At 41.8% G+C, this 26821-nt stretch overlaps 2 protein-coding genes across 2 annotated transcripts in view; one reads left to right on the top strand and one right to left on the bottom strand.

The window, feature by feature from the left end:
* Positions 1 to 8715, bottom strand: part of LOC147621990 (uncharacterized) — a 35563-nt gene extending 26848 nt beyond the window's left edge. The window contains exons 1-4 of the mRNA XM_086823530.1: positions 8543 to 8715; positions 3016 to 3998; positions 2502 to 2578; positions 2268 to 2322 (exon numbers count right to left, since the gene is read on the bottom strand). Of these exons, the coding sequence (XP_086679656.1) occupies positions 2268 to 2322; positions 2502 to 2578; positions 3016 to 3998; positions 8543 to 8715 (1288 nt within the window). The remainder of the gene's footprint in view (positions 1 to 2267; positions 2323 to 2501; positions 2579 to 3015; positions 3999 to 8542) is intronic.
* Positions 8716 to 23456: 14741 nt separating this feature from the next.
* On the top strand, positions 23457 to 26821 carry LOC147621989 (uncharacterized). The gene is made up of 6 exons (XM_086823529.1): positions 23457 to 24429; positions 24934 to 25002; positions 25426 to 25494; positions 25597 to 25725; positions 25972 to 26037; positions 26552 to 26821. The coding sequence occupies exons 1-6, from the start codon at positions 23617 to 23619 to the stop codon at positions 26756 to 26758; spliced, it is 1353 nt and encodes a 450-aa protein (XP_086679655.1). The 5' UTR covers positions 23457 to 23616; the 3' UTR covers positions 26759 to 26821.

The raw sequence follows: 26821 nt of genomic DNA, 5'->3' as shown, positions 1-26821 counted from the left end.
CAATCACCTTTACCCAATCATCATTATCCAATCAATTATCTACTTGCCAAGAGATTTGGATCTACACTTAACCAGTCCAATTGTTCGACTAACATTTAGTGCCAATTTGGGGTTATGGTGGTCCATGTGTCAATGGACCCCCCTTTGTCTTTCGCCCTCTCTTTCTATCTATTCATTGCTTCTTGTAAGCCCGTTCCCATTGGTTGAATGGCCTTGGCTTTGCAATTTGGCTTGATTGCTCTTTTGTTGTGGTTCTTGTACTTATGGAATCTTTCTCCGTACTCGCATTGTTGGAATCTTTCTTTGTACCCGTAGAAGTGGGTCGCACGTTTGCTATCGATTAGTGATTGAATATTAAGATTGTGGATCTCTTCCATAATATCCACTTCTTTGGCCCTTCACTCTTGCTCAAAGGCCAAACGCTCTTGTTTCTCATCAATTGCCTTGAGTTTAGTTGAGATCTCTTTCTCTAGAGCCACACGTTTCCTTTAAGCTTTCTAGCTAAAGCCTAATCCTCATCTGTTGAAGCCCTTTTCTCTTTTTGAGCTTCCTCAAGTTCTTCCTTTAAGTCCTAGATTACCTTTTGGCGGTCTTGTATCTCTTCTTCCTTGGCTAAATGCACATTTTATATATGAGAAAAAATGGGGACATAATGGGAGAGATGTGTCCCCACATCTCTCCCATTATGTCCCCATTTCTTTTTGTTATAGATTGCAGCATAGCTATATACGAGGCTATACACGTGGCTATGGATGAGGCTATGGAAGAAGCTATACAAGTGGCTATGCTATGGGCGAGGTTATAGCTACGCGAAGCTATGGGTGAGGCTATACATGCAACTACTGTGCGGTTGCAACCGCATGCCCCTAGCTGCACAAATAGCCACGTGTATAGCCATGCTAGGAAAATTTAAAATCCCAAATTTCCTTTGTTGTAGCACAGTTGTGGACGTGGCTATGCTCTCATCCTCTTGTACTACAACAATGGGCCTCAATATACCTTTTCTACCCTCAATCTCCCCACTAAAACGGAACCACTACTTGCCTTTGTTGCCCTCATTTCCCCCACCAAAGGGGGACCTCTGGTTGCTTCAACAAATCACAACCCTAAGGGGGTTTTTTTTGTCATGCTTCAAATGCACATCCTCTACATTCAAATGGGTGAGCCCGTACAAAGACCCCTCAAGACACCTCTATTGTGCCCATCATTATGGATCAGGTCTACATCGATGTTCCTCATGCAGCTCAGCCCTTACATGGCCTTTCTTCCTGGCATGACTTACAGCTAGCCTCTACAGGCTCTATTGTTGGTGATTCCAACTCCTGTCAACTCAAGCATTCTATGTGCCCACTCCTCCATTCAGTTGGAGCCATTGTTGCATGTTCGTAGAGTTAGCCGCTCATACCAATGGGATCATCCTTGCTGAATCTAGCACCTTTTCCATTGGTGCTTTCTATTCTGCTCTAACTCTCTATGTTGATCTCCTGAGTGCCATTCAAAGGAATGTAGCTTGATCACCGTTACATTCGTCCACTTTCAACAAATGGGGGGAAATACATGATACCTCATGTCTCCACTGACACGCCAAAGATGTGCCCTCCACTGCACATGAAGACAAAGCCACTGTTGATGGCTTCCCGACATCATCACCCTCATTGGATCCAGGCTGACACATGGAATACATGCATGTATACTTGTACACATGATAGCATTCATGCATCTTTACATATTCCCTCACAAACCACTGCTCAGTTTTAGAAAGGGGGAATGACATTAGAGTATTTTTTACACCATTCTCTCATCTCTATGGTGTGCTCCTCAGATATGAGGTACTTGCACACCCTATTTTCTTACATTTCTCACGTGCATGAAGACCATACATATTACAAATCAGTAATGGTGAATTGGTTTCAGGAATACCTCATATAATTGCTCCAGATGCTAGTTGGCATGCCGTTTTGGTGGGGTTGGTTTTTGGAGAGCCCAAGCAATTCCCGTGTGTCTCCCACATTGAGGTTAAGATTCGATGGAGAGTTCATAGTATAATTGGGGAAGATCTTGTCATGGAGGCTAGCTAGGCACTCATTCGATGCTTGTATGCTCAAATTGTTTGCACTAGTATGGAATATGTCTGTAAAATCAATATGTTGTATCAATTAAGATATACGCACCCTTCACACATAGATATTTGGCAACATCCACGAACATATACAACAACTACACACGAGTTGAACTGTCGATGTGTTAAGTTGTAGTAGAGTGTTTACATGATTTACCGCTAATGTTCGACATGTGACCAGTCATCTTTATACTCCTATACAGCTGCACAGTTAGAGGAACAACACCCGACATAATCCCAATATCAGGGCAACCTAGAGGACCAGAGTAACTGTTGACATGAGAAAAGAAGATCATGAACAGAGAAATTACTCTCATACGTATAGACGCCTTTGTGACTTGAAAGCGGGCTATTCAAGATTGTGGATAGAATATTCAGGTACCTGTAGGTGGCTCTTCACATGAGCCAATGTTAAGTCCTTGATATTCATGAGCTCCAGCACTGACTTGGGTGTTGCTCCTTTTAACATCAACAGAAACATGCAAGCATGTCAAGAAGAAGAATATTCATCTTCAAAGGCTACAAGGATAGACATTATAAGAGAATCAATTCAATACTGCTATTTTAAGGCTTATTGTAATTAATGATGTACGTAACTAAAGAAACGAAATGCAATGGTTATAGTTAAATAAGATAGAGAACTGTCACAAGCAAAATATCCTTGGTGATTACTGTTTCTCTCAACATCATCATCTCCTGAATTGTGTTAATGAGCTGTTTCTAATTTCTTAATATAAGCTGCCTTTTATTTGATTTTAAAAAAAAGAAATGCAGTGGTTATGTACAACCATAATTTCAACTTTACTACCAAGCGTAGATGTAAGTTAGGTGAGCTAGCTGCGAGGGTTTAATCCCTTTTGTTCAAACAAGATTAATAAAAGAATAAGCGTAAGTACTCTCGCGTCCACCGAGTGCCTCCACTGCGTGCACAAAGTGTTCGTGGAGACGGCTGGTCCAGCGCATCCGGGGTGCCCTCACGCTTCTCTTGGGGATGGGCTGCTTCCTTTGGACGCCCAACTGCTTCGACGGCCGCATGACCAGACTGCTTTGAGAAGCCTGCAACTGCTGTACGGGCGCCATTCTACTGCAGCTAGGTGAGTACGCCGCAGCTGCAGCGGTGAGATTTAACAGAGCAGCATCTGATGTGCTGATCGAATTTCTATTGACGGACGTCTCCATGATCTGATCTGCCTTTGAGCTGCAGCTTGCAAAAAAGATCAGGGGATCGGCCACTACCGGGGCCTTGCTTGTTGCAGGTCTAGATAGCTGATTTTGCCAAGCTAAGCCAGAAGTCGAGCTTACAGGATTCGTGGAGAGCATATAATTGGAGCTTCCTGGGGAGAAAGGCTGACGAAAGAGAGGGTACCGCATCTTCTTTGTAATTTGTGTATCAACTATGGTTTCCAAGCGTGAATGCGAGATTGAGTGGCTTCTCGTGAGACGTACTGCGGAAGCACTTGCCAGATCCTGCGCCATATCTAGGTCGTACTGTGCTTCCTTGGCCGAGATATTGGCTGAGGTGGGGTATGCCAAGCAGAGGTCCGTGGAGGCGCCCGCCACTTGATCTCCTTGCCTCTTCTTTTCTGCTGCAGCTACATGTAGCTCTACGTCTACAGTGGAGCTGTTTCTTACAGTGGAGCTGTCACTGATCTGGCAGGCGCTGTCAGACCCGCTACTCATCATGTGGATCTGACGATCATCGTCGGCCTTCTTCCATAGCTCCAAGCGGAGATCATGTGAAGCATCATACGCGTTGCTCGCACTATATTCTGGAAAGCTGATGTTCAGTGTCAAGTCAGGAACACCAGCTGCTTCATCATTTGTACACATAAAAGGGCTTCTCCACAGCATTGCGTACAGTATATTTCGAGCCAGTCGCCTGCACAGACGGAGAAACAGAAATTAGGAAATAGTTAGCACAGTGCAGGTATCCTCCGGCTTATTAACTCTTGGTTGCAAAATCATGAGTTGTCAATAGCGGCTGAAATTAAGGGATGTTGCTCTATCGATATCACTCTGGCGTTAACTCATAAAAGCTCACGGTTGAGAAAATGTACGAAGGTGGATTAAAGCAGACGTAGTGTGCAAGTAAGTATGCAGATTACGATTAAGCAAGTGTGTGTGTGTGTGTGAGAGAGAGAGAGAGAGAGAGAGAGAGATCGAATAAGCACTACAACCGATAATCACGACCTGCAGCTGTCTCAGGAATCAGGAGGCGCGATTAGTAGCCGCTATTAGGAGGTGAAATAAGGCTGACTCGATCAGTCCCCCACAACTTACAGACGCAAGGCTGAAATTCGCTGCAACCCCTCTTAGATTTCAAAATTACTGCCTTCAATTTCAAGGCTGAAAGCCAAGATACCGGCCTAGGTCTCAGGTGAAACCCATTACTCCACAGTCTTTTCTTCAAACCCAAGTTTCAAAGATGAGTTTCATTTGAAGCTCAACGGAAGGAAACCTTCAAATTTCATCTCTGGCTAGACGTTGTTTGCAAGACTCCGTACCTAGAAAGTAGCAAGTCAATAAACAAGCTTATAGTTGAGCATTCCGCAGGAATTGGAGTAAGACCCTAAGCGAACAACAGGCTTGTTGATTTCTGGCTAGACGTTGTTTGCAAGACTCCATAGTTTTCAAGGTCACAAAGTACGCGGCCTAGAATGTAGAAAGTCAATAAACAAGCGTACAGGTGAGCATGCCGCAGGAAATGGAGTAAGACCCTAATTAGCGAACAACAGGCTTATTGATCTTAAACAAACTGCAGGCAATTTCTAATTAGCCTCCTATCAGGGTCGAAGAGCCTAAAGGTGCGTGAGTACGAGTGTGTACTACGAGGAGGCCGATGAAGATGAAAGACTAAAGCGGTGGTAAAATAGAAGCGACCGGTATTAAATTTTTAATCTGCTTTCTTGATAGTCGATCGAACTTCGTTATTATGTATTAAATTTCTAATCTGCTTTCTTGATAGTTGATTGGGCTTTCATAGCTCTTCTGCAAGCGTCGCCCAGTCTTCCATCGCCGACAGTGTAGTCAAGGCGCGACCGGTTCTTTGGGTATCTCTAGTAATTGCCCAACGGGCAAAAAGTGCCCACCAGTGTTTATTTTTGCAAGTAGGGTATCCTTTTTCTTAATAAGGCCTCTTTCAAATTTGTCTTTGAGTGTGAAGGGCATATTTTTTTCTTTGCCTTTAAAGAGAGCCAACATAAAGGTTATCTTTTAAGCTCCTTTGTAAAACATTTACAAATGAAATAAAATTGTTAAGTCCATTGACTTACTATCAAATTAAGCGTATTACAATTCCTTAGCTTATAAGTTTGTTTTTCTTGATCACCATCGTTCTGCTATAAAGCTTCATCATCTTTCTCAATAAGCCATCAATGAATGTCTTTTAAAAAAAAGCTAATTGATGTGTAATGTGTATCTAAAGAAACAACAAATTAATACCTACATGCCCTTCATGTGCAAGGTTCAATTTTTTCCACCCTTCCATGTTAAGGGCAATTTTTTGTTATAGCACTTCAAGAGCAATACTCGACTCTTTCTCATACTTCTTTCACAGGTCAAATTCCCCCTAGAAGGGGGCTCTGCAATCTTCAAAAATAAACACTGGTGCCCACTGCCACCCAAGTACTCTAGGCTCGAGGGGGAGTGGCCGTGCCAGCAACTAGTGTATTTGTACCCACCAGAATTAATACAAACGGGCTGAGATTTTAAGTAGGCCCTATCTTATCTTAAAGAATGAATTTTCATACATTTTAGTTATAAAATCGGCATATTGGGAAGGTTTCAAAAAAAAAACCGAATAGATTTAACAGTTTGTCCTTATTTTGATTGGTTGAAAAATATATTTTTTCTTAGCACTGCCTGAGGACTCGAAGCCAAGATTTTGAGATGGTTATTAAATCCCAAGGTGGCACTGCTTGTTTTTTGAATACCATAAAAATTAAATGGAGGCATCTGCACCCTATAAATAATGGTTGAAATAAAAGGTTAAACTTTAAGGAATCAAAAGAGAGGGCCCCTAGAGACTAGCACCCTCTGATTTATGGTTGGGAGAAAAGGTTTGAAACTTTAAGGAAGCAAAAGAAAGGGCCCCTCAACCCTCTTGAAGCTCTCCCTGTCAAGGTGCCATGTCCTGCCTTAGCAGCTAGTGGGCTTACAAGCATAAGCTGCAACAGAGGTCCCATCATTTACATATGGAGGGCTTCATGAATATAGCTAATCATAAGCTAAAATATAGATGCAAAATATCTCTATAATTAGCAAAAGCATTTCATTGAAAGAAAAGGGGATGGCATTTTTACAAAAAACTAGCATGTTACCTTCATTTTCAATCGAAATAGTGGTGCTTCTAAAGAAGAGCCAAAAATACTCTACTCAATAAAAAATTATGCCCCTCCTCCTACTTATACTAACTAAAGCGGAATATGGGTCTCTAAGGCCATCTTCCTACATGCCAAGTTTAACTTGGCCAAATAATTCAATACGCATTTATTAGGATGGTGTGAGTTCATTCCCACGTTGACTCTCTCCAAGTTTTTCTTGCAAAAACCTAGCTCTACCATTTTTGGCCCAATTAGAAACTATCTTAACTCCATAAGAGTTATAAAGATATATCTTAACTCCATAAGAGTTATAAAGATATATTTTATAGATGAAGCTATGTATGTGTGGAATGTTTTGAAGAGCCATCGTATTTTCGAGGTGACTAAACTTAGAAAGTAAATGTGTCTATACTTTTTTGTTAATCTATCTTACCTTCATAAGAATATTGAAGATGCATTTTGGAGATAAAGCTATGTATATATCCAAGTGTAGATCATGTAGTCCTTTTCTTTGGCTAATAGTTTGAAATCATGTTTTTTGTTAATGCTTATTGAAACTTTTTTTCTTTATCCATCATAATATGAGAAATACATATTTTATTTTTTTGTCTGATTTTCATGAAACCTTATATATCTTAAGTGAAGGTTGCCATGTGCTGGCAACCTCCCAAGAGCTTGTAGCATAGAGTCCGTCTATCTTTTGAAGCGGCAATTGAGGCCATACTAGTAGATGCTTGTGCATAGGAAGGAAGGGAGTGTAATTGCACTGGCGAGGTTAATCGATTTGGGTGGAGTTCATTGTAGGGAGAGGGAGGGGGAACATCTTCATGCATAGCAGGGAGTGAGCAAGCCATGTGTACTATGTGGCATGGGGAACAATTGACAGGAAGGATACAATCTAGCAAGAGATGAATGCATGCATTGATTATATACTTGCAAGTCCGATTCAATCAAGTAGGAGATGAATGGCAAAGATTGCATGTATTAATTGTATACTTACAAGTTTGATTCAATCGAGGAGGAGATGACTGGAAAATATCGCTTGCATTGATCATATACTTACATGAGATAAATGGAAAAGATCCCATGCATTGATCGTATACATGCAACTCTGATTCAATCGAGCAAGAGATGAATGGAAAAGATCTCATACCTTGATCATATACTTGCAAGTCTGTGTCGACGATGGTGGCTCCTCACAGCAGAAGCAAATTTCTCTACTTGCAATGCATACTCTACATGGAGAGGGGTAAAAAAGGTGAAGACAGTGACATAGATGGTAATGGAGATGGCTAGGATGAAAGTGTGCACAAGTATTTAAAAATGACCATAGACGATTGGCTTCTGATAGTAGAGGAGTCGGTGTTGGCATCGGTGTCGTTGAGACAGAGAATGCATCGTGAAAGAGTCCTAGCCATCGAAGAGGAGCATGCTGGTAGCTACCAAATTTTATAGTATGGAAGGTCCCCATCAAGGCGATGTTGGTACCCCCTTGTGCAAGCTAGAGAATCCATGGCTTGCAATAGTGCTCATTGCCCTTCCATTGTCATGTGAAGTAGGGCCATTAGCCACCATGCACTAAAAGCACTTAGCCTATTAGCTTCTCCCAAACTTCTCACTACCGGCCTCATATCTCGATTGAGCAATGCCAATTTAGGTGGATAGCCATGCTTTTGCTCACATTAAGCACAGCTACTAGCTTTATAGCTGCCCACCCAGTGCAACAGAACTACGAGCATGTTGGCCAAATGCTCCTCATTTGTGGCCATTGCCTTTCCCAAGGTGTGAGCTAGTTGCAATATCAGTAGAAGTGGCCTTCAACGTCAAAATGGGTTCAAAAATCCCTTCAGTATTGGGAATTTTGAATTCTTGACCATCTGTGTTAGTGGGAAAAGAATCCTGGGTACCAAGATTCAACTAATTTTGGTTGAAAACTTTATACTCACCCTTGGAGCTACAAGCAACTAAGGGACCATGAAGGTGGGACATTGTCGAGATGGTGTGCATAGTGCTGGCATCATTCTGCCGACCTCTACCCTAGCTAAGGCTAGTTGTGCTACCTACAATGCAGCTTGTTAAACCTTCTACAAATGAGCCTTACATTGCTTCCTTCACAATCTCTGAATAATTATGTTTTACCATTGCCCACAGAGAAGAATGTGCACCAAGACATGATGCTTCGACATTCACAACAGCTTTGCCTTCTTCACCCCTCCTTGTAGTGCCAACAAGGGCTCCTCCTATCATATGAGTCCCCTTGGACAAAGTAGGCATCTTGGAAATAACTGAAGTGGTTTTGCCAAATGTATAGCCCTCCCCATTACAACCATTTTGATCTCCATCACTGTTTCCATGGCTTCGCCCCCCTCTCCTCTCCTATCAGTGCCATTAGTTCCCTACCTCTAGCTCAACTACCATCGCGATCTTCTCCGTGTTGGTGATATTCCCATTAACCTTTTTGTCAATAACCCTAGGATGTGCACTAGGACCTCACTAGGACCCAAGGAGGTGGTCCTATGGAGCATGGTGTGCAGTTACATGTTGCCAAGGAGGTGGTCCTGTGGAGCATGGTGTGCAGTTACATGTTGCCAAGGAGGTGGTCCTGTGGAGCATGGCATGTAGTTAGATGAAGACCACCACAAGCAACAACACCACCCCCACAAATAACAACAACAAGAGTTATTATTAAGGTGGTAAACTAAGCAAAGAAGGATTATGTTCACAAGAGGTGCCAAACATGCTAAAAGTCTCGAGGCTTCGACTGTTCAATTGTGAAGAGCACATGGGTGTTGTGTCCAAGTGGAGGGAAAGGCAACATGCAGACTTAATGGGTTGGCTAGAGCATTACAAATCACTCGAGCTTAAGTGAGCATGCACTCTTTCATTACCTGCTCTGGTGGGCATGGGTGGAGATCCTATAGTGAAAGAGTACATCCTCCTATACATCCACCTCCACTAGTACTCATCCCCACAGTTCGGATAGTAGCTCAATTGTTGCACTCCCTCTCTTTGTTTCTAGTTATTTAAAACTAAAATACTAATTATTTGCTTCACTATGGCCCAAGTATTTCACCCTTTGCCTCCGCTTTTGCCACACCACCTTTGCCCGCAAACCCATTATTTATGTCCTTGTCGTGTCTCCACATTAATCACACCCTTAGCAATTTAATAAGTAATCAAGAATTCATCTTTATCTTTATCTTCTTCTTTATCTAAATATGTTTATTTTTATCTTCTTCTTCTTTATCTAAATATGTTTATTTTTATCTTCTTCTTCTTCTTTATCTTTAATATCTTAAGTTTTAGATGCCACATGGTGGGGCAAATAGGTCTGCCGCATGGCGAGAAATTATGCAATCCCTTTGACCACACCACACTGGCAATCTTCTCTCCCTCCTATTATGGCCGTGTGAGCAACATTCCACGAGGGAGACCTACCTTCTCTCTCTCTCTCTCTCTCTCTCTCTCTCTCTCTCTCTCTCTCTCTCTCTCTCACACACACACACACACACACACATAAATGATGGATATGGGGCGAGGAAACTAGTGTCTTTGTAAAGTTTGGCTTCTCCAACAGTAATAGCAACTACTCGAAGGGCAATAGGGAGGCCCTCTTCTTGGCTCTTAAAACCACAGTCTACATGTCAACATGCACGTCGACATGGTAGGTGGGCATGGGGTTGGGGCTCTCCTATGGAAACTCTATATGTAAGAATTAGAGAACTCAATGTGCACCAATGGCTATGTAGTCTGCTTCTCCGACTCCCCCACCACCAGCCTCATTGCCTAAATCTCAAAATCTCTCTGCATTGAGCCAATGAATGATGAGTCACACATAAAGCTCCCAAGGCCAAACACAATTACCACATGTAAATAATGGTCACTGACCGCACCCATTCCTATTTGACAATTATTATAATAATTCTGCAAAGAGTATAATATACTACATATTTTTCTACATAGCTTATCTAGCTACCCTAGAACTAGATTGTGTCGTCGTCGATAGTTCTGACCATCTTCCCTTCTGTGGCAGCTCTCTCACAATAGTGGCCAACAACCATGTGGTAGCTCTCCCTCCAACAACCATAACTCTCTTGCAACAAACACATGGGAGGTTCTAAGCACACTAGAGAGGAGGCAGTCATGAGCTCCCTCGAGATTCCTCATACTTAGCACATTAGCACCACATCATGTTGAGCTACATCGAGGCCTTCAAGGCTCCTAGTCTCTCAAGTCCCATCGTCTAGGCTCCAACACACAAGACTTAGCATGTGCCACTCACTCTATGTACATGTGTGTTGTGTGTGTGTGTGTGGTATGTTCTATGTGTGTGTGCACGTGCTCTATGTGCATGTACATGTGTCATAGACGTTAACATGCATAGAGTGAACGCTTTACATTGGTCTCATCAACCGATCTACCAAAGGCCGGGGCCGAGACGAAGCTGCCACTCTCAATCTATGTAGGTGTAGGTGACCGTTGTGAAATTTTAAGGTTGAGAGGCAAGGGGCATAGGAAAAAAAGTGCCGCCTAAAAAACAAAATGGGGGAAAATAGAGCCTGCCCGCCCGTACAGCCTATGAAACAGGGTATTTAGAGCACTCCGTGATTTCCCAGGCCGGCAGTACAGTAAAGAAAAGGTTGTCACGACTCAAGATGGATTTTACTATGGAGTACATTAGTCGCCTAAATCGATTTTACTCCAGGCAGCTGCTTGGCTCTACCTTCTTCCCCCGTGCGCGCCCAGCTGACGGGCTAAAGGACAGTGAGGCAGTGGGCAATATTGACCAATATGCCTTCCATCTGTTCCATTATCTGGATTCTACACACCCATAGTATATACTTTACTAATCTGCTCTCTCCCATAGTACATACTTAACTAATCTGCATTTACGGCGGTTTTTTTTTAATCTAAGTCTGTGTGCCCCACGTCCCACCCAATGTTAAAAATAATTTTTTTTTGGATCTTTGTGCTTGTGTGCGTGTGTGCTTTTCCAAGCCATCATCAACAACTAGTAGGTTATAATTTTTTTTTGGGGGATCTTTGTGCTTTTGTGCGTGTGTGCTTTTCCAAGCCATCATCAACAACTAGTAGGTTTTGAACCCAGCACCTCATGCACGGGACTTCAACATCTTATCGCTACACTGTGTCTTCATTGTCAAAAATAAAGTTTTTTTCTAACGAGTGAAAAAAAAGATGACCTTCATGCTCAACTTGCTTTTATTAAAAAAATACATAGGATACATAGGTTAATCACTTTTATAACTAAAATCGTGAAATTTTTTATCTTTAAATTCAAGGTTGGGCAAAATTAAAACTGGTTTCTCTTGATTTGAGCTGTGAAAATTCCACTAAAGGACAGTTTTTTTCTGACACCGGTCCCACCAAGGTCCAGTACGGACAATAACAAAAAATTGATATGCTCGACAATTTTTAGCTAGACTTATGAAGTCTTCTAAAAGACTAACAAGCAAGTTGCATTTATTTCCACCTAAACTTATTACCATAAGTGTATTTTAAAGACACTAGAACTTGACCCACATGCTCTTGTCGCTCGCTTGCTTACTGTCCTCTTTGTACTACACTACTACCACGTGGCACATGGTTAGAGAGGAGCTCTCAGACCTACCACGTGGTAGACATAGGATTACTTTCTCGCATTGTCAAAGCGGACAACCCGCCTGAAGTACTTCCACGTGGTAGCTCTCCTCCTCTCTTACAACCAGAGGAACCCCTAGGCCGTGCTCTCCTCCTCCCACGTGGTAGAAGAGAGCGCATGTAAGTCATGGACACACACATAGAACCAATAATCACCTCAAAATAATGTTTCAATTATACTATGTGCCAGCTTGTGAGCTTATATTCGAATGTAAGTGACCATGTGTGAATATACTCATAGTGTGAGATATGCATATGTTTTGATGGGATAAACACTACTATGAATATGGATGTGTACATGTGTGTAGGTTCACACATCTCTCTCTCTCTCTCTCTCTCTCTCTCTCTCTCTCTCACACACACACACACACACATGTATGTACCGACACGTGTACCCTCTCTCTCTCTCACACACACACACATGTATGCACTGGCACGTGTACCCTCTCTCTCACACACAACACACATGTGTGTGCATGCATATGTGCATGTGTGTATGTACCCTCTCTCTCTCTCTCTCTCATACACACACACATGTATGCACCGGCACGTGTACACACACACACACATTACCCCCTCTCTCTCTCTCTCTCTCTCTCACACACACAACACACATGTGTGTGCGTGCATACGTGCATGTGTGTGTGTGTGTGTGTGTGTGTGTGTACACTCAAGTGTGTGCATGCACATGTACTTATATATGTAGGTGTGTGTATCTTATGCATATATGTAAGTGTTGTGTGCAAGCATGCGAGTGTGTATGTACATCATGTGTGCAGTGTGTGGATGTGTGTGTGTACGCATGTGCATCTAAGTGATTCGGTGTGTGTTGATTCTGTGTGCACTAGCAAAACAGGTTGAGCTAAAATCCTTTGATATAATACATCAATCGACTTTCCTAAGAGACTACATGAAAAATGTAGTAATGTTACCTATTATTGAAAATGTGGGATTGAAGGGCTCACGTCAATAAGCTCTTAATGATGTTTTCTAACTATGCCTTCAAGGCATACTTTCAAAGAGCATGGATCGGTTACTTGTGTCAATAGGAGCTGAATTTCCAATGCAAGGTAGCACATGCTTTAGACAAGGTCAATGAACCTAGATGGATGCCTTCTTTGTAAGCTATTGAACTTGAATATTTTAACAACCTATTTCAATGGTGCTTCTAGATACATCTTGGGAGAGAATAAAATGCGAACAAGATAAAATGGTCCACAAATCCAATGTGTGGAATTTATAAATTTAGTCCACAAAAAACATGAAGCCTAAATCTTTAGGCTATAATTATATCTTAAAATTGTCAACTCAATGATAGCTGGTTGCTTGGGGTCACTACCGTATGTTAATCATCACAATACAAGATCTTGAAGCCTTTTTTTGGTACAATTTTTAATATTCATAGGAAGTAATATCAATATATGAATAAAAAGTCTATTTTAATATTTAAATGAATAAAAGTCTATTTTGATACCTTTTATCGTGTATTATTATTTACCCTTTAAGATTTTTTATCAATGAAGTAAAATGATTGAGAGACTATTTATTTTTTTTGTTGGTAGATTGCCCAAGTTGGCTACAGTACTTTTACAAGGTGGTTTTAAAGACGTAATATTACTCAAAACATATGAGAGCCATTGTTGGCACTACAAAGAGGGGTGAAGAAGGCAAAGCTGTTACGAATGTCAAAGCATCATGCTTGCTGCACATCCTTCCGTAGGCAATGGTAAAACACAATAATTAAGAGATTACAAAGGAAGCAATGCAAGGCTCATCTATAGAAGGTTCAACAAGATGCATTGTAGGTAGCACAACTAGCCTTAGCTAGGCTAGAGGCTGGCACAATGCCTCTTGCTACGAGAACAACAAGTGCTTCCTAAGGAGGTGGTCCTATGGAGCATGGCATGCAGTTACATGTTACAAGGAGGTTGTCTTGTGGAGCATGGCATGTAGTTAGATAAACACCACCACAAATAACAACAACAAGAGCTATTATTGAGGCAGTAAATTAAGCAAAGAAGGATTATGTTCACAAGAGGTGCCAAACGTGCTAAAAGTCCCAAGGCTTCGACTGTTCGAGTGTGAAGAGCATGTGGGTGGTTGTGTCCAAGTGGAGGGAGAGGCAACATGTGGACTTAAAGGGTTGGCTATAGCATTACAAGTCCCTCGAGCTTAAGTGAGCATGCACTCTTTCGTTGCTTGGTGGGCATGGGTGGAGATCCTACAGTAGAAAGAGTAGCATCCTCTTATACATCCACCTCCACTAGTACTCATCCCCACAGTTCGGATAGTAGCTTAGTTGTTGCACTCCCTCTCTTTTTTTCTAATTATTTAAAACTAAAATACTAATTATTTGCTTCACTATGGCCCAAGTGTTTCAACATTTGCCTCCACTTTTGCCACACCACGTGCCCGCAAATCCATTATTTACGTTCTTGTCGTGTCTCCACATTATTCACACCCTTAGCAATTTAATAAGTAATCAAGAATTCATCTTCATCTTTATCTTCTTCTTTATCTAAATATCTTTATTTTTATCTTCTTCTTCTTCTTCTTCTTTATCTTTATCTTTAATATAAGTTTGAAAGGCCACATGGTGGGCAAATAGGACTCGTGCAAGGTGAGAAATTATGCAATCCCTTTGAGCACACCACACTGGCAATCTTCTCTCCCTTCTATTATGGTCGTGTCAGTAACATTTCACGAGGGAGACCCGCCTTCTCTCTCTCTCTCTCTCTCTCTCTCTCTCTCTCACACACTCACACACACACACACACACACACACATAAACGATGGATATGGGGTGGGGAAGCTAGTGTCTTCGCAGCAATATTCACGCTAGCCTCGAGGCTCCAAGCACACATAGCCACCATGCTAAGCAAGAAACCAATGCACTGAGTGTTCACGCATCCTGCACCACAACCCCCTCCCCTTGGATAAAGGAGGAGGTGCCACCGGATTCCTACGAGATGATGTGCATAGTGCCAACATCATGGTTGACTCCTAGGCTGAAAGGAGAAGGTGCCACCGGATTCCTATGGGATGGTGTGCATATAGCGCCAGCATCATGGTCGACTCCTGGCTAAAAGTGTGCATAGGAATTTGAAAATAGCCAAAGATTACCTTCCAACAAGGTGGCAGAGGAATCAGCATTGGTATCGATACAGACGCATGGTGAAGGAGCCTTGGTCATCATATGAGCCAAAGATTGTCTTTCAATAAGGTGGTAGAGGAATTAGCATTGGTATTGATACAGAAGCATGGTGAACGAGCCTTGGTCGCCATAAGAGAGGAGCATGGTAGCTACCAAATTTTGATGCTAGTGCTCCTGTAGTATGGAAGGTCCCCAAAGGCCATGGTGATGCTGGTACCCCCTATGCAAGCCAGAGAATCCACGGCCTTCAAAAGGAGAAGGTGTCATCGGATTCCTCCGAGATGGTGTGCATAGTGCTAGCATCATGGTCGACTCCTAGGATGAAAGTGTGCACAAGTATTTAAAAATGGCCGTAGACGATTGGCTTCTGATAGTAGAAGAGTCGGTATTGGCATCGGTGTCGATGTGATAGAGAATGCATCGGAGAGGAGCATGATGGTAGCTACCAAATTTTAGTAGTATGGAAGGTTCCCATCAGGTCTATGCTGGTACCCCCTTGTGAAAGCTAGAGAATCCATGGCTTGCAACAGTGCCAATTGCCCTTCCATTGTCATGTGGAGTAGGGCCATTAGCCACCATGCACTAGAGGCACTTAGCCTATTAGCTTCTCCCAAACTTCTCACTTACCGACCTCATATCTCGATTGAGCAATGCCAATTTACGTGGATAGCCATGCTTTCGCTCACATCTTGCACGGCTACTAGCTTTATGGCTGCCCACCCACTAAAACAGAACTACGAGCATGTTGGCCAGATGCTCCTTATTTGTGGCCATTGCCTTTCCCAAGATGTGAGCTAGTTGCAATATCAGTAGAAGTGGCATTCAGCACCAAAATGGGGTGGTTTTTCCAAATGTATAACCCTTCCCATTACAACCATTTTAATCTCCATCACCGTTTCCATGGCTTCTCCCCCCTCTCCTCTCCTATCAGTGCCATTAGTTCCCTACCTCTAGCTCAATAGTCATCGTGATCTTCTCCGTTTTGGTGATATTCCCATTAGCCTTTTTGTCAGTAACCCTAGGATGTGCACTAGGACCTTAAGGCGGTGGTCCTATATGGAGCATGATGTGCAGTTACATGTTGCAAAGGAGGTTGTCTTGGAGCATGGCATGTAGTTAGATGAATACCACCACAAGCAACAACACCACCACCACCACAAATAACAACAACAATAGCTAGAGCTATTATTGAGGTGGTGAACCAACCAAAGAAGGATTATGTTCACAAGAGGTGCCAAACATGCTTTAAGTCCCGAGGCTTCGACTGTGAAGAGCACGTGGGTGGCTGTGTCCCAGTGGAGGGAGAGGCAACATGCGGACTTAATGGGTTGGATATAGCATTACAAGTCACTTGAGCTTAAGTGAGCATGCACTCTTTCGTTGCCTAGTGGGCATGGGTGGAGATCCTATAGTAGAAAGAGTAGCATTCTCTTATACATCCACCTCCACTAGTACTCATCCCCGCAGTTCGGATAGTAGCTCAGTTGTTGCACTCCCTCTCTTTGTTTTTAATTATTTAAAACTAAAGTACTAATTATTTACTTCACTTTGGCCCAAGTGTTTCACCCTTTGCCTCCACTTTTGCTACACCACCTTTGCCCGCAAACCCATTATTTATGTTCTTGTCGTGTCTCCACATTAATCACACCCTTAGCAATTTGATAAGTAATCAAGAATTCATCTTTATCTTTATCTTCTTCCTTAAGTGATGGATATGGGGTGGGGAAGCTAGTATCTTTGCAAAGTTTGGCTTCTCCAATAGTAATAGCAACTACTCGAAGGGCAATAGCGAGGCCCTCTTCTTCACTCTTAAAGCCACATTCTACATGTCGACATGCACGTCAACATGGTAGGTGCGCTTGGGGCTGGGGCTCTCCTATGGCAACTCTATATGTAAGAACTCAATGTGCACCAATGGCTATGTAGTCTGCTTCCCCGACTCCCCCACCACCAACCTCATTGCCTAAATCTGAAAATCTCTCTGCATTGAGCCAATGAATGATGAGTCACACATAAAGCTCCCAAGGCCAAACGCAATTACCATATGTAAATAATGGTCACCACCACTGACGTCACCCATCCCTATTTGACAATTATTATAATAATTCTGCAAAGAGTATAATATACTACATATTTTTCTACATGCTTATCTAGCTACCCTAGAACTAGATTGTGTCGTCGATAGTTCTGACCATCTTCCCTTCTGTGGCAGCTCTCTCACAATAGTGGCCAACAACCATGTGGTAGCTCTCCCTCCAACAACCATAACTCTCTTGCAACAAACACATGGGAGCTTCTAAGCTGTGAGGTCCTTGTCCCCCACTACGCAACGGATTCGGATGCTAGCAGCGGAAGTAGCACATCTTGCGAGGGGCAGTGTCCCACACTCGGGGCCTCACCCACGGATATCCGGACAAGAGACTAATCCGTCGGTTTATTCAAAACCGAACCCGGAAAAACTTCCTTTACTCGGAAAGCACGGGCGATTCCACCAGGATAACTTTTTATTCTAACGTAGTCAAGACCATTACTGATCAAACTGATCCGACTGCACCTATAAAGATACTCGGTCAGATCAAGGAAGAAACTTGCACTTGGATCATTGGGATCAACGCTTTTTTCCCCATCAAGAGGCACAGCCGTTGATTCCTATCCATAGAACAATTACTATCCGGGATTTACTTCATCTATCGTAATAACAGAAATTGAGTCTCGATTTACGGATCCATCAGTCCAGCCTAACCCCATCCAGTCCCATGGGTTAGCCAACCGCCCAACCACTGTAGTGATGGGATCCAATTAAGAATTTGGTTAGGTTTTGTCCTGGGTACCAAGCAAAAGAGTTCCAAGGCCCCCTAGCCGGATGTTCTCATGCAAAAATAAAACTAGTCACACCACTTACACACCCACCAATATGAAATTGCCTTTTCACAGATTCAACCAGTTTTAAAACAATCCTTTAATAAAACCATAGTATCACTGATCACAATCTTCCAATTTATCCGGTTGATTCATAATTTTCCATCATTCCTTCATCAGAGTATCTATGGCATCATTGGCAACCAGAACGCTCACCACCTGTCCACACAGGGGCCTTTTCAATAGTTCCTAGCCCATAATACTCGACAATATAATCACTTATAAAAATCAAGATGGACTCTCGTTGAAGATCAGCAAGATCAACCAACAGATCCATATAAAGAGCCATGGACTCATCCATTGAAGACCAGCAAGGTCAATCAACCAGATCCATGCCCGGTTTCAGAAAACAACTCTTACTCCTTGTTCTAATATCTTCCTTGACACACACGTGGGTATCCTAGGCGACCACGAGCCCGAGCACCGTATGGTTAGCACCCTCTAGGATCCTTCTTCGCAGGTGACCTAGCGCTTCACTCATAGGCCGCTTCCTTGGTCCCTCATCCACCGTACCGGAAGCTCACCATTTTAATCGAACCGAGGCTGGTCAAGACATCGGTCGACCTTGCTACGCGAGACGTCCTTCATTGACTCTCCGTTCAGCAGTTGCAACTTTATCAGTTAGGTCTCCACGACCTTAATCACAAGATGGTCAAAATGCTTTCCCAGCATTCTTGACATAAAACAGTCATTTATAAACAGCATTTACAAACAGTTTACAATACAGTTTCTATATTAACTCTCATTTTTTCACATTATCTCTCATCAATCCACATTACTTATTCCATATTCCATTTATATGTATACTCGTCCCATCACATCATTTTCCATCTCATCACTTCAGATTCCTTCACATCACATATCATATTTTCACATCCATACATATATCCACATCCACATTTACATCCATACATCCACATCTATATCCATACATCTATTTTCACATCCACATCTACATGCACATTCATGCATCCTCATCCATACATCCACATCTACATGCACATTCACATCCATACATCCACATCTATATGCGTACATTCACATCTACATGCATACATCCACAACCACATTCATACATCTACATCTACATGCATATATCCACATCTCTATGCATGCATCCACATCCACATCCACATTCACATCCATACATCTACATCTACATGCATACATCCACCTCCACATTCACATCCACATCCATACATCTACATCTACATACATACATCCACCTCCACATTCACATCCACATCTATACATCTACATCTACATGCATACATCCACATCTCCATGCATACATCCACATCCACATTCACATTCACATCCATACATCTACATCTACATGTATATATCCACATCTCCATGCATACATCCACATCCACATTCACATTCACATCCATATATCTACATCTACATGCATTCATCCACATCTACATTCACATTCACCTCCATACATCTACATCTACATGCATACATCCACCTCCACATTCACATTCACATCCACATCTATACATCTACATCTACATGCATACATCCACCTCCACATTCACATCCACATCTATACATCTACATCTACATGCATACATCCACATCTCCATGCATACATCCACATCCACATTCACATTCACATCCATACATCTACATCTACATGCATACATCCACCTCCACATTCACATCCATACATCCACATCCACTCATCCCATACACAATCTTATCACATCTCATATAACTCTTAACTCATCCTATCACATCTCAATATCTATTTATAGAATACAAGAGAATTCTTATATTTGATATAAGATTTCTTTACGCATGCATAAATTCTATTTTTAGGAGAATAACACTTTCGAAATAAAATCAATCTTTTATGCATCTTCCTATGCATAAATCCAATTTAGTAGGAATTACACTTTTAGAATAAAAGAATTTCTCTTATGCATCTTATTTATGCAAAAAATCCATTTATGATGAAAAAATCACTCTTAATATAAAAATTATATCCTTTAAGCATATGTTTATGCATATAATTCTTTTATGATAAAAATCATTCTTTTAATATAAAATTTTTATCCTTTATGCATATGTTTATGCATACAATTCATTTATGATGAAAAATCGTTCTTTTAATAAAAGAATTTCTCTTATGCATCTTAATTATGCATAACATAAAAATCAAATTCTCCATGATTACAATAAAATTCTTTTAATTAATCTAGGATGATAATTCCTAGAATATGGTAGGAAGTCCTCTTTTCATGCTTTGAATGAAATTATTTTATGTGTAATTTTTATAAAAATTTTGCCATAGCTCCGCTGCTATGACTGATAAATTTAATTATCTTAAAAGATAAAGCTTATCATTAAAAGAATGATTAGAATGATCCTAATTGGATCATTAACTCATAATGGATTGAATCATCAATATTCATGAAATACATAAACTAAAAGCATAGGGAAAGCCATTAATTTAGTCTTAAGCTTCATTTGGATTGAGAATAGGTCATGAGTATGACCATTTCTTGAGTGTGAGAGAGATATTACATAAAAACCATTAGATTTAAGCATAAATAGAAATTTATGTAATTTTTTACTATCATTCATTAATTACTTCAATAGCATTAAAAAAAACCATTTCAATTAAGTTTCTCAAGCTTGAGAGGGGTTGAGAAGAGAGAAACATTGAGAGATTATAGAAAAGCTCAAAATTCACCACTTACCTTACAAATTGCTTGATTCTTTGTTCACGATAGAGGCCCCCAACCAATCAATTGGTTTAGTATGTTGATGGAGCCACCCATGGAGATTGAAGAAAGAGGGAAGCTCCAATTTCGTACAAAATGGAGAGAATTTTAGAGAATAGTAAATATTAGCATTATTTCAGCATAGTTCTAGAATAGTAAAATTCTCTTCCTTTTTTTCAAAGGATTCAAGTTCTATTTATAGGAGAGGGAGGCTCTAACCAAAGCTAACTGATTTCTAGAATTTTCCAATTTCAGTTTGGTTGAATTTGGACTAGATTTGGACCTAGTTTGGTTCCTTTTTGATTCGGTTTGGTTCATTTTTGATTTGGTTTGGTTCAAGAGAGAGGAGAGATAAAAATATCACATTATTTTTTAGTTTAAAACTCATTCAAGCATGTAAAATATGCACCTCCTTTAATGGACTCCCCTTCCTTACATATGTGTCAAAATGGAATCATTATACCCAAAATATCTCATATTTTTAATATTGCTCATAGTTTTTTACTAATAAACCTTGTACATTTTCAACTCTTCATCTTATGTGAGTATTTACTCATTTTTAGATACCCAAAATATCTCATATTTTTAATATTGCTCATAGTTTTTTACTAATAAACCTTGTACATTTTCAACTCTTCATCTTATGTGAGCATTTACACTTCCATAAGCCCGTCCATCATATGATCACAAAAGCAGCACTCACAAGCTGCGCACGTATAAGGTAGCTCATCTATGGGAATAATTCTGTTGGTTATTGCCGCACCTATCTCAGTGGTATGAGGTGATCTAACAAAAGGACCTCTGAGAGGCAAGCCAAAAACGGGGTAAAGGCATATCTTCTAATGAGGAAGAAAACACGTCAGTAAGAAGACCCGCTCAGAAAACCCAAGATGCCTTGATCTCATGACGCAGTAGTATCGGGGACCCAAACCCAAAGCTTCAATAACCATGGCCAAGCGGACATTGTTACGAAAGTGCTGCTGACCCCAGGGTGTTACCCTAGTTACGTCTTGATAGGTCCGCCATTTGGTCTGAGCTACAGAAGTTCCTAGGTGAGGAAAAAGTGTGCGCTCATACAACTCTATAAAATCCTTCTTCACAGACTCGCTTGCGTCTTGAAGGTGAGAAATCATCATGGATAAAACCAGTTCTTGCTGCCAAGCCATGAAGGAGATTAAGAAAGGAAGGAGATCGATGGAAGTAAGATTACTATGAGCGACAAGTAAAAGTTATAAAGGAAGGAGCTAGCGTAACCTAGAAGCCAACGGTATCTTGCCACTGAAGTTTTACCGTCTTTCCATGATTTGGGTTTGGCACATATATCTATAGAAGGCTTACATGAATACATCATGAACTTTGAGATGAGGAGGTAAAAGAAGCTCGTAGGCTAAGACACCTACTTTCTTTGAGTTCATATAAGGCTCACAATATCTGGGGGATAATTTCTTATACTTTCCAAGAGATAAAGAACTTCTTTTGGGCTGTACTCGAATGAAGACCAAAACCTTGATATCCAAAACACCGATTTTCACTTCTGATTTCATTGTTCTGAATCCTTAAAACAGGTGGGACTCGTGAGAAGTGATCTTTATTAGTCAATTCGCTCCTGTATACCTCGAAGGCTGGGGGAGGAATCTTACATAAGCACACTAGAGAAGAGGCAATAAAAGGTGTTGTATAATCGCTCATGAGCTCCCTCGAGATTCCTCATACTTACCACATTAGCACCACATCATGTCGAGCTACATCGGGGCCTTCAAGGCTCCTAGTCTCTCAAGTCCCATCGTTTAGGCTCTAACACACAAGATTTAGCATGTGCCACTCGCTCTATGTACATGTGTGTTCTTTGTGTGTGTGTGTGTGTGTGGTATGTTCTATGTGTGTGCACGTGCTTTATGTGCATGTACATGTGTCATAGACGTTAACATGCATAGAGTGAATGCTTTACATTGGTCTCATCAACCGATCTACCAAAGGCCGGTCTAAAAGTGGGCCGAGACGATGTGTCGAAGGTGGGTATGGGCCACTCTCAATTTATGTAGGTGACCGTTGTCAACTTTGAAGGTTGGAAAAAATCGGAAATGCATTTTTAAGAGAGGCAAGGGGCATTGGAAAAAAAAGTGCCCGTCTAAAAAACAAAATGGGGGAAAATAGAGCCTTGGCCCTGCCTCAACACTAAAGGGCACGGGACACTGGGGAAGCCAAAGATTTGGGATCGAGGGTGGGAAAGTGGGGGGACGCTGGCGGCTTCAATCTGGGCCGTCGGATGCAGTGAACTCGGGTAGCAACTGGTGAACTCGGGTTTCGGCTGAGCTGGCGCCCCAAATCGAAATTTAAAATAAACTCAATAGCCACGTTGGCTTGACGTGGAGGGCAGGCTTCTCCAGCGTGGCTTGCAAAAGGACGCCACGGGGGAAAGCCGTGCATGCAGGGGTACCCGTATACCAGAAAGATCTCAAAGATTTGATTTTGCCCAGGCTTCTCTCTGCGTTTTTCTCTACACGCTTTGCTGCGATTGCAGGCTTGGCTCCGCGACAACGCTGTGCTTTTGCATGGGTGATCTTCTAAGCTAGAATCAAAGGCTCTTCATCAAGCTAGCCATCAAGCTGTAAAGGTTTTTCCTGCTTGTTGGTATTGCAACAAGCACCCAGCAACGCCTTCTAAGGTGTATGGTTCTTCATCAAGCCTGCAACACAATTTTATAGAAGCATGGCACCAAGTGCAAGCCGAGTGCATAGGAGGAAGAAGGCTGCCATAGGAAGCAAAACAGGTGGCAACGAAGGTCAAGCAATGGAGTTTCTAGAGTCTACACAACTTGACAAACGAAGAAGTCCTCGACTAAAGGAAAAGCAAGCATCACCGCAATCGCCCTCCCCACAAAACTTGGATGCTGCATCAGGGGAAATCTTGCCCCCACATAGCCTCAATAAGAGGCCCAAAAAAAAGTTGGAAACCATGCTCATGAAGCCTACAACCTCAATGCAGGAAAACGCGGGCCCATCTAATGTTAAAGGGGAAGGGATGGCTGAGGGGACAGATCAGATTTTGCCATATGCCATTGTACGATTGCCAGATGGGAGGGTTGGGCGCCAATGTCGTGCAAGTGACACTTGCCCCCTTGCTAAATCTTTCATAGAAAAGAGAAAGAGTATGATTGGGCACTTAAAGCTTGCTCATGGGTTAGATGTTGATATTCCCAAGCTGCCACTTGGTCGTCCTCCGAAGAGCAACTTAGTAGCTCGTGCTTTCCCACACCCGTATGCTCAGAGGTGGAAGAGACAGGCATACGAAAGATCGCAAGATAAAGAAAGAAAGTTTCAGATCAATCGACAAAAGTATGAGCATTCTCAATACATGCAGGCTGAGCGCGCATGGGATAACCTTTGTAGTCAGTTCAAGAACAAATCAAAAGAGGACTTCATAGCAAGCTGGGTGAAAGATAAGATGGACAAGTACATGTCAACAGCAGAGGCTCGAGTTGCCAAAATCCAGGCTCGGATAGATGAGAATATCTCCAAAGAGGTAAGCTTTGCTGCATCTAGAAGCTAAAAGGTTTAATTTTGAAGTGTTTTCATCTCATGAAGATGTGTTTTCAACTAAAGGATACCCATCATGTGTGCCCTTCTCGCTCTACTCTCAAGGATGCATTTATTAAATGCTTGCGTTAGGCCTTATGGTTAGTTATGGATGGGCCTGGGGGTGGAGAGCTATCACCAAGGAGTTGGTTTCCCCTTTTTGAGTCTCCTAGATGTACTTAAGAGAAGTTAATGCCCTGATTTTTTTAGGTTCTTGAATTAGATTACAATTTATATGTATTCTTGGTCATATACACGGTCGAAGTCTATGGCTATTTCCCAAGTTCACATACAACACGCATGGTTTCCTTGCTGCAGGCCAAGTTTATTCACCACATGTCAACTTCACTTCTTACATTTTTGAGATCACTTGGCATGGCTGTATTTGCAGGATTTCGTAACCCATGAGGTTGTTGGGCTTACAACTATGGATGGCTATTATTTATTGCAGGATTTTGGAACCCATGAGGGTGTTGGGCCGTGTGCGGATACAACAAAGAAGCACAACACTAAGAAGAACGTAAGCTTTGTCATATTTTTCATTCATCCCCTCGTTCTGATTCATATCTCTATTTCACTAACATGGCTGCCTTGAAAGTGCCTAGCCATTCTCTCACGGTCTTCCCCTACAATATGTTCAAGTCCTTTCCATTGCCTAATTTCCATGGTCTACTCGCAGCATGCCAAGTTTATTAACCTGATGCAGGTTTACTTGTTGCATGCAGAGTTCACTCACAGCTTGCTAAGTTTATTAACTAGATGCATGTTTTCTTGTTCAATGCAAAGTTCACTCACAGCTTGCCAAGTTCTCTCCCTGCAGCACTAACATGACTCCATAGTTGCATGCAAGGGTTGGTAAGCAAATTGCAATGAATGCACATGCAATGTGTCTACTAGTCATTGCCCAAGTTGACATACACCTCACACCTTTTGTTTGTTGCAGGATTCTGGAACCCATGAGAGTGTTGGACCATGCGCGAATACAAGAAAGAAGGACTACACTCAAAAGAACGTAAGCTTTCCAATATCCTTCACTCATCCCCTCGTTTTGAGTCATGTTTGTGATGTTGAAAGTGCCTAGCGATGCTCATGTGGGCTTCTTGGCATAAGTAAGTATGCGAATTCACGAGTGCAAAGATTGTTTGTAGCTATGCATGGATATTATTTGTTGCAGGATTCTGAAACCCATGAGAGTGTTGGGCCATGTGTGGATACAAAAAAGGAGGACAACACTAAAAACAATGTAAGCTTTCAAAGTTTGCTAAGTTCTCTCTCTACATCACTAACATGGCTCCATAGTTGCATGCAAGGGTTGGTGAATAGTTTGCATGCAATCAATGCACGTGTAATGTGTCTACTAGCTCACACCTTGCTAATTTCATTCACATCATGCCAAGTTTATTCACATCATGCCAAGTTTCTTTGCTGCTGCCAAGTTCACATACAACTCACATGCCCTATAGTTTGAGATCATTTGGGCATGCTGCAGGATTCTGGAACACATGAGGGTGTTGGGTCACGTGTGGATACAGAAAAGAACACCACCACTAAGAATGTAAGCCTTCTAATCTTGCTAAGTTCTCTATCTACTTCATTAACATGGCTCCATGGTTGCATGCAACGGTTGGTGAACAGTTTGCATGCAATCAATGCACGTGCAATGTTTCTACTAGCTCACAACATTATCGTCTTCCTTAGTGTCCTCACACTTATCCCTTCCTTGCTAGTTCATTCACATCATGCCAAGTTCATTCACATCATGCCAAGTTTCTTTGGTACTGCCAAGTTCACATACAAATCACTACATGCCCTTTAGTTTGAGAACAACACTAAGAAGAACGTAAGTCTTCTAATCTAACATGGCTTCATAGTTGCATGTAAGGGTCGGTGAACAGTTGGCAATGTGTCTACTAGCCATTGTCCACGACTCACACCTTGCCAAGTTCATTCACATCATGCCAAGTTCATTCACATCATGCCAAGTTTCTTTGCTGATGTCAAGTTCACATACATAACACTACATGCCCTACAGCTTGAGATCATTTGGACATGCTTCTTGTTTGTTGCAGGATTCTAATTCTGGAACCCATGAGGTTAAGCCATGCGCGAATACAAGAAAGAAGAACAACACTCAAAATAACGTAAGCTTTTCAATCTCCTTCACTTATGCCCTCGTTCCGAGTCATGTTTGTGGTGCAAAGATTGCATACAACTATGCATGGCTATTGCATGGAGGGTGTTGGGCTATGCATGGATACAAAAAAGAACAACACTAAGATTAACGTAAGCTTACATTCTTCTTAGTTTGCTGCCAAGTTTGCTTACATTCAATCTTAGTG

This window comes from Cibotium barometz, chromosome 29, assembly GCF_041138505.1.
Source record: "Cibotium barometz isolate CiBa-2024 chromosome 29, ASM4113850v1, whole genome shotgun sequence".
NCBI classification, from domain to species: domain Eukaryota; kingdom Viridiplantae; phylum Streptophyta; class Polypodiopsida; order Cyatheales; family Cibotiaceae; genus Cibotium; species Cibotium barometz.
This window is presented reverse-complemented; position numbering and strand designations above follow the sequence as displayed.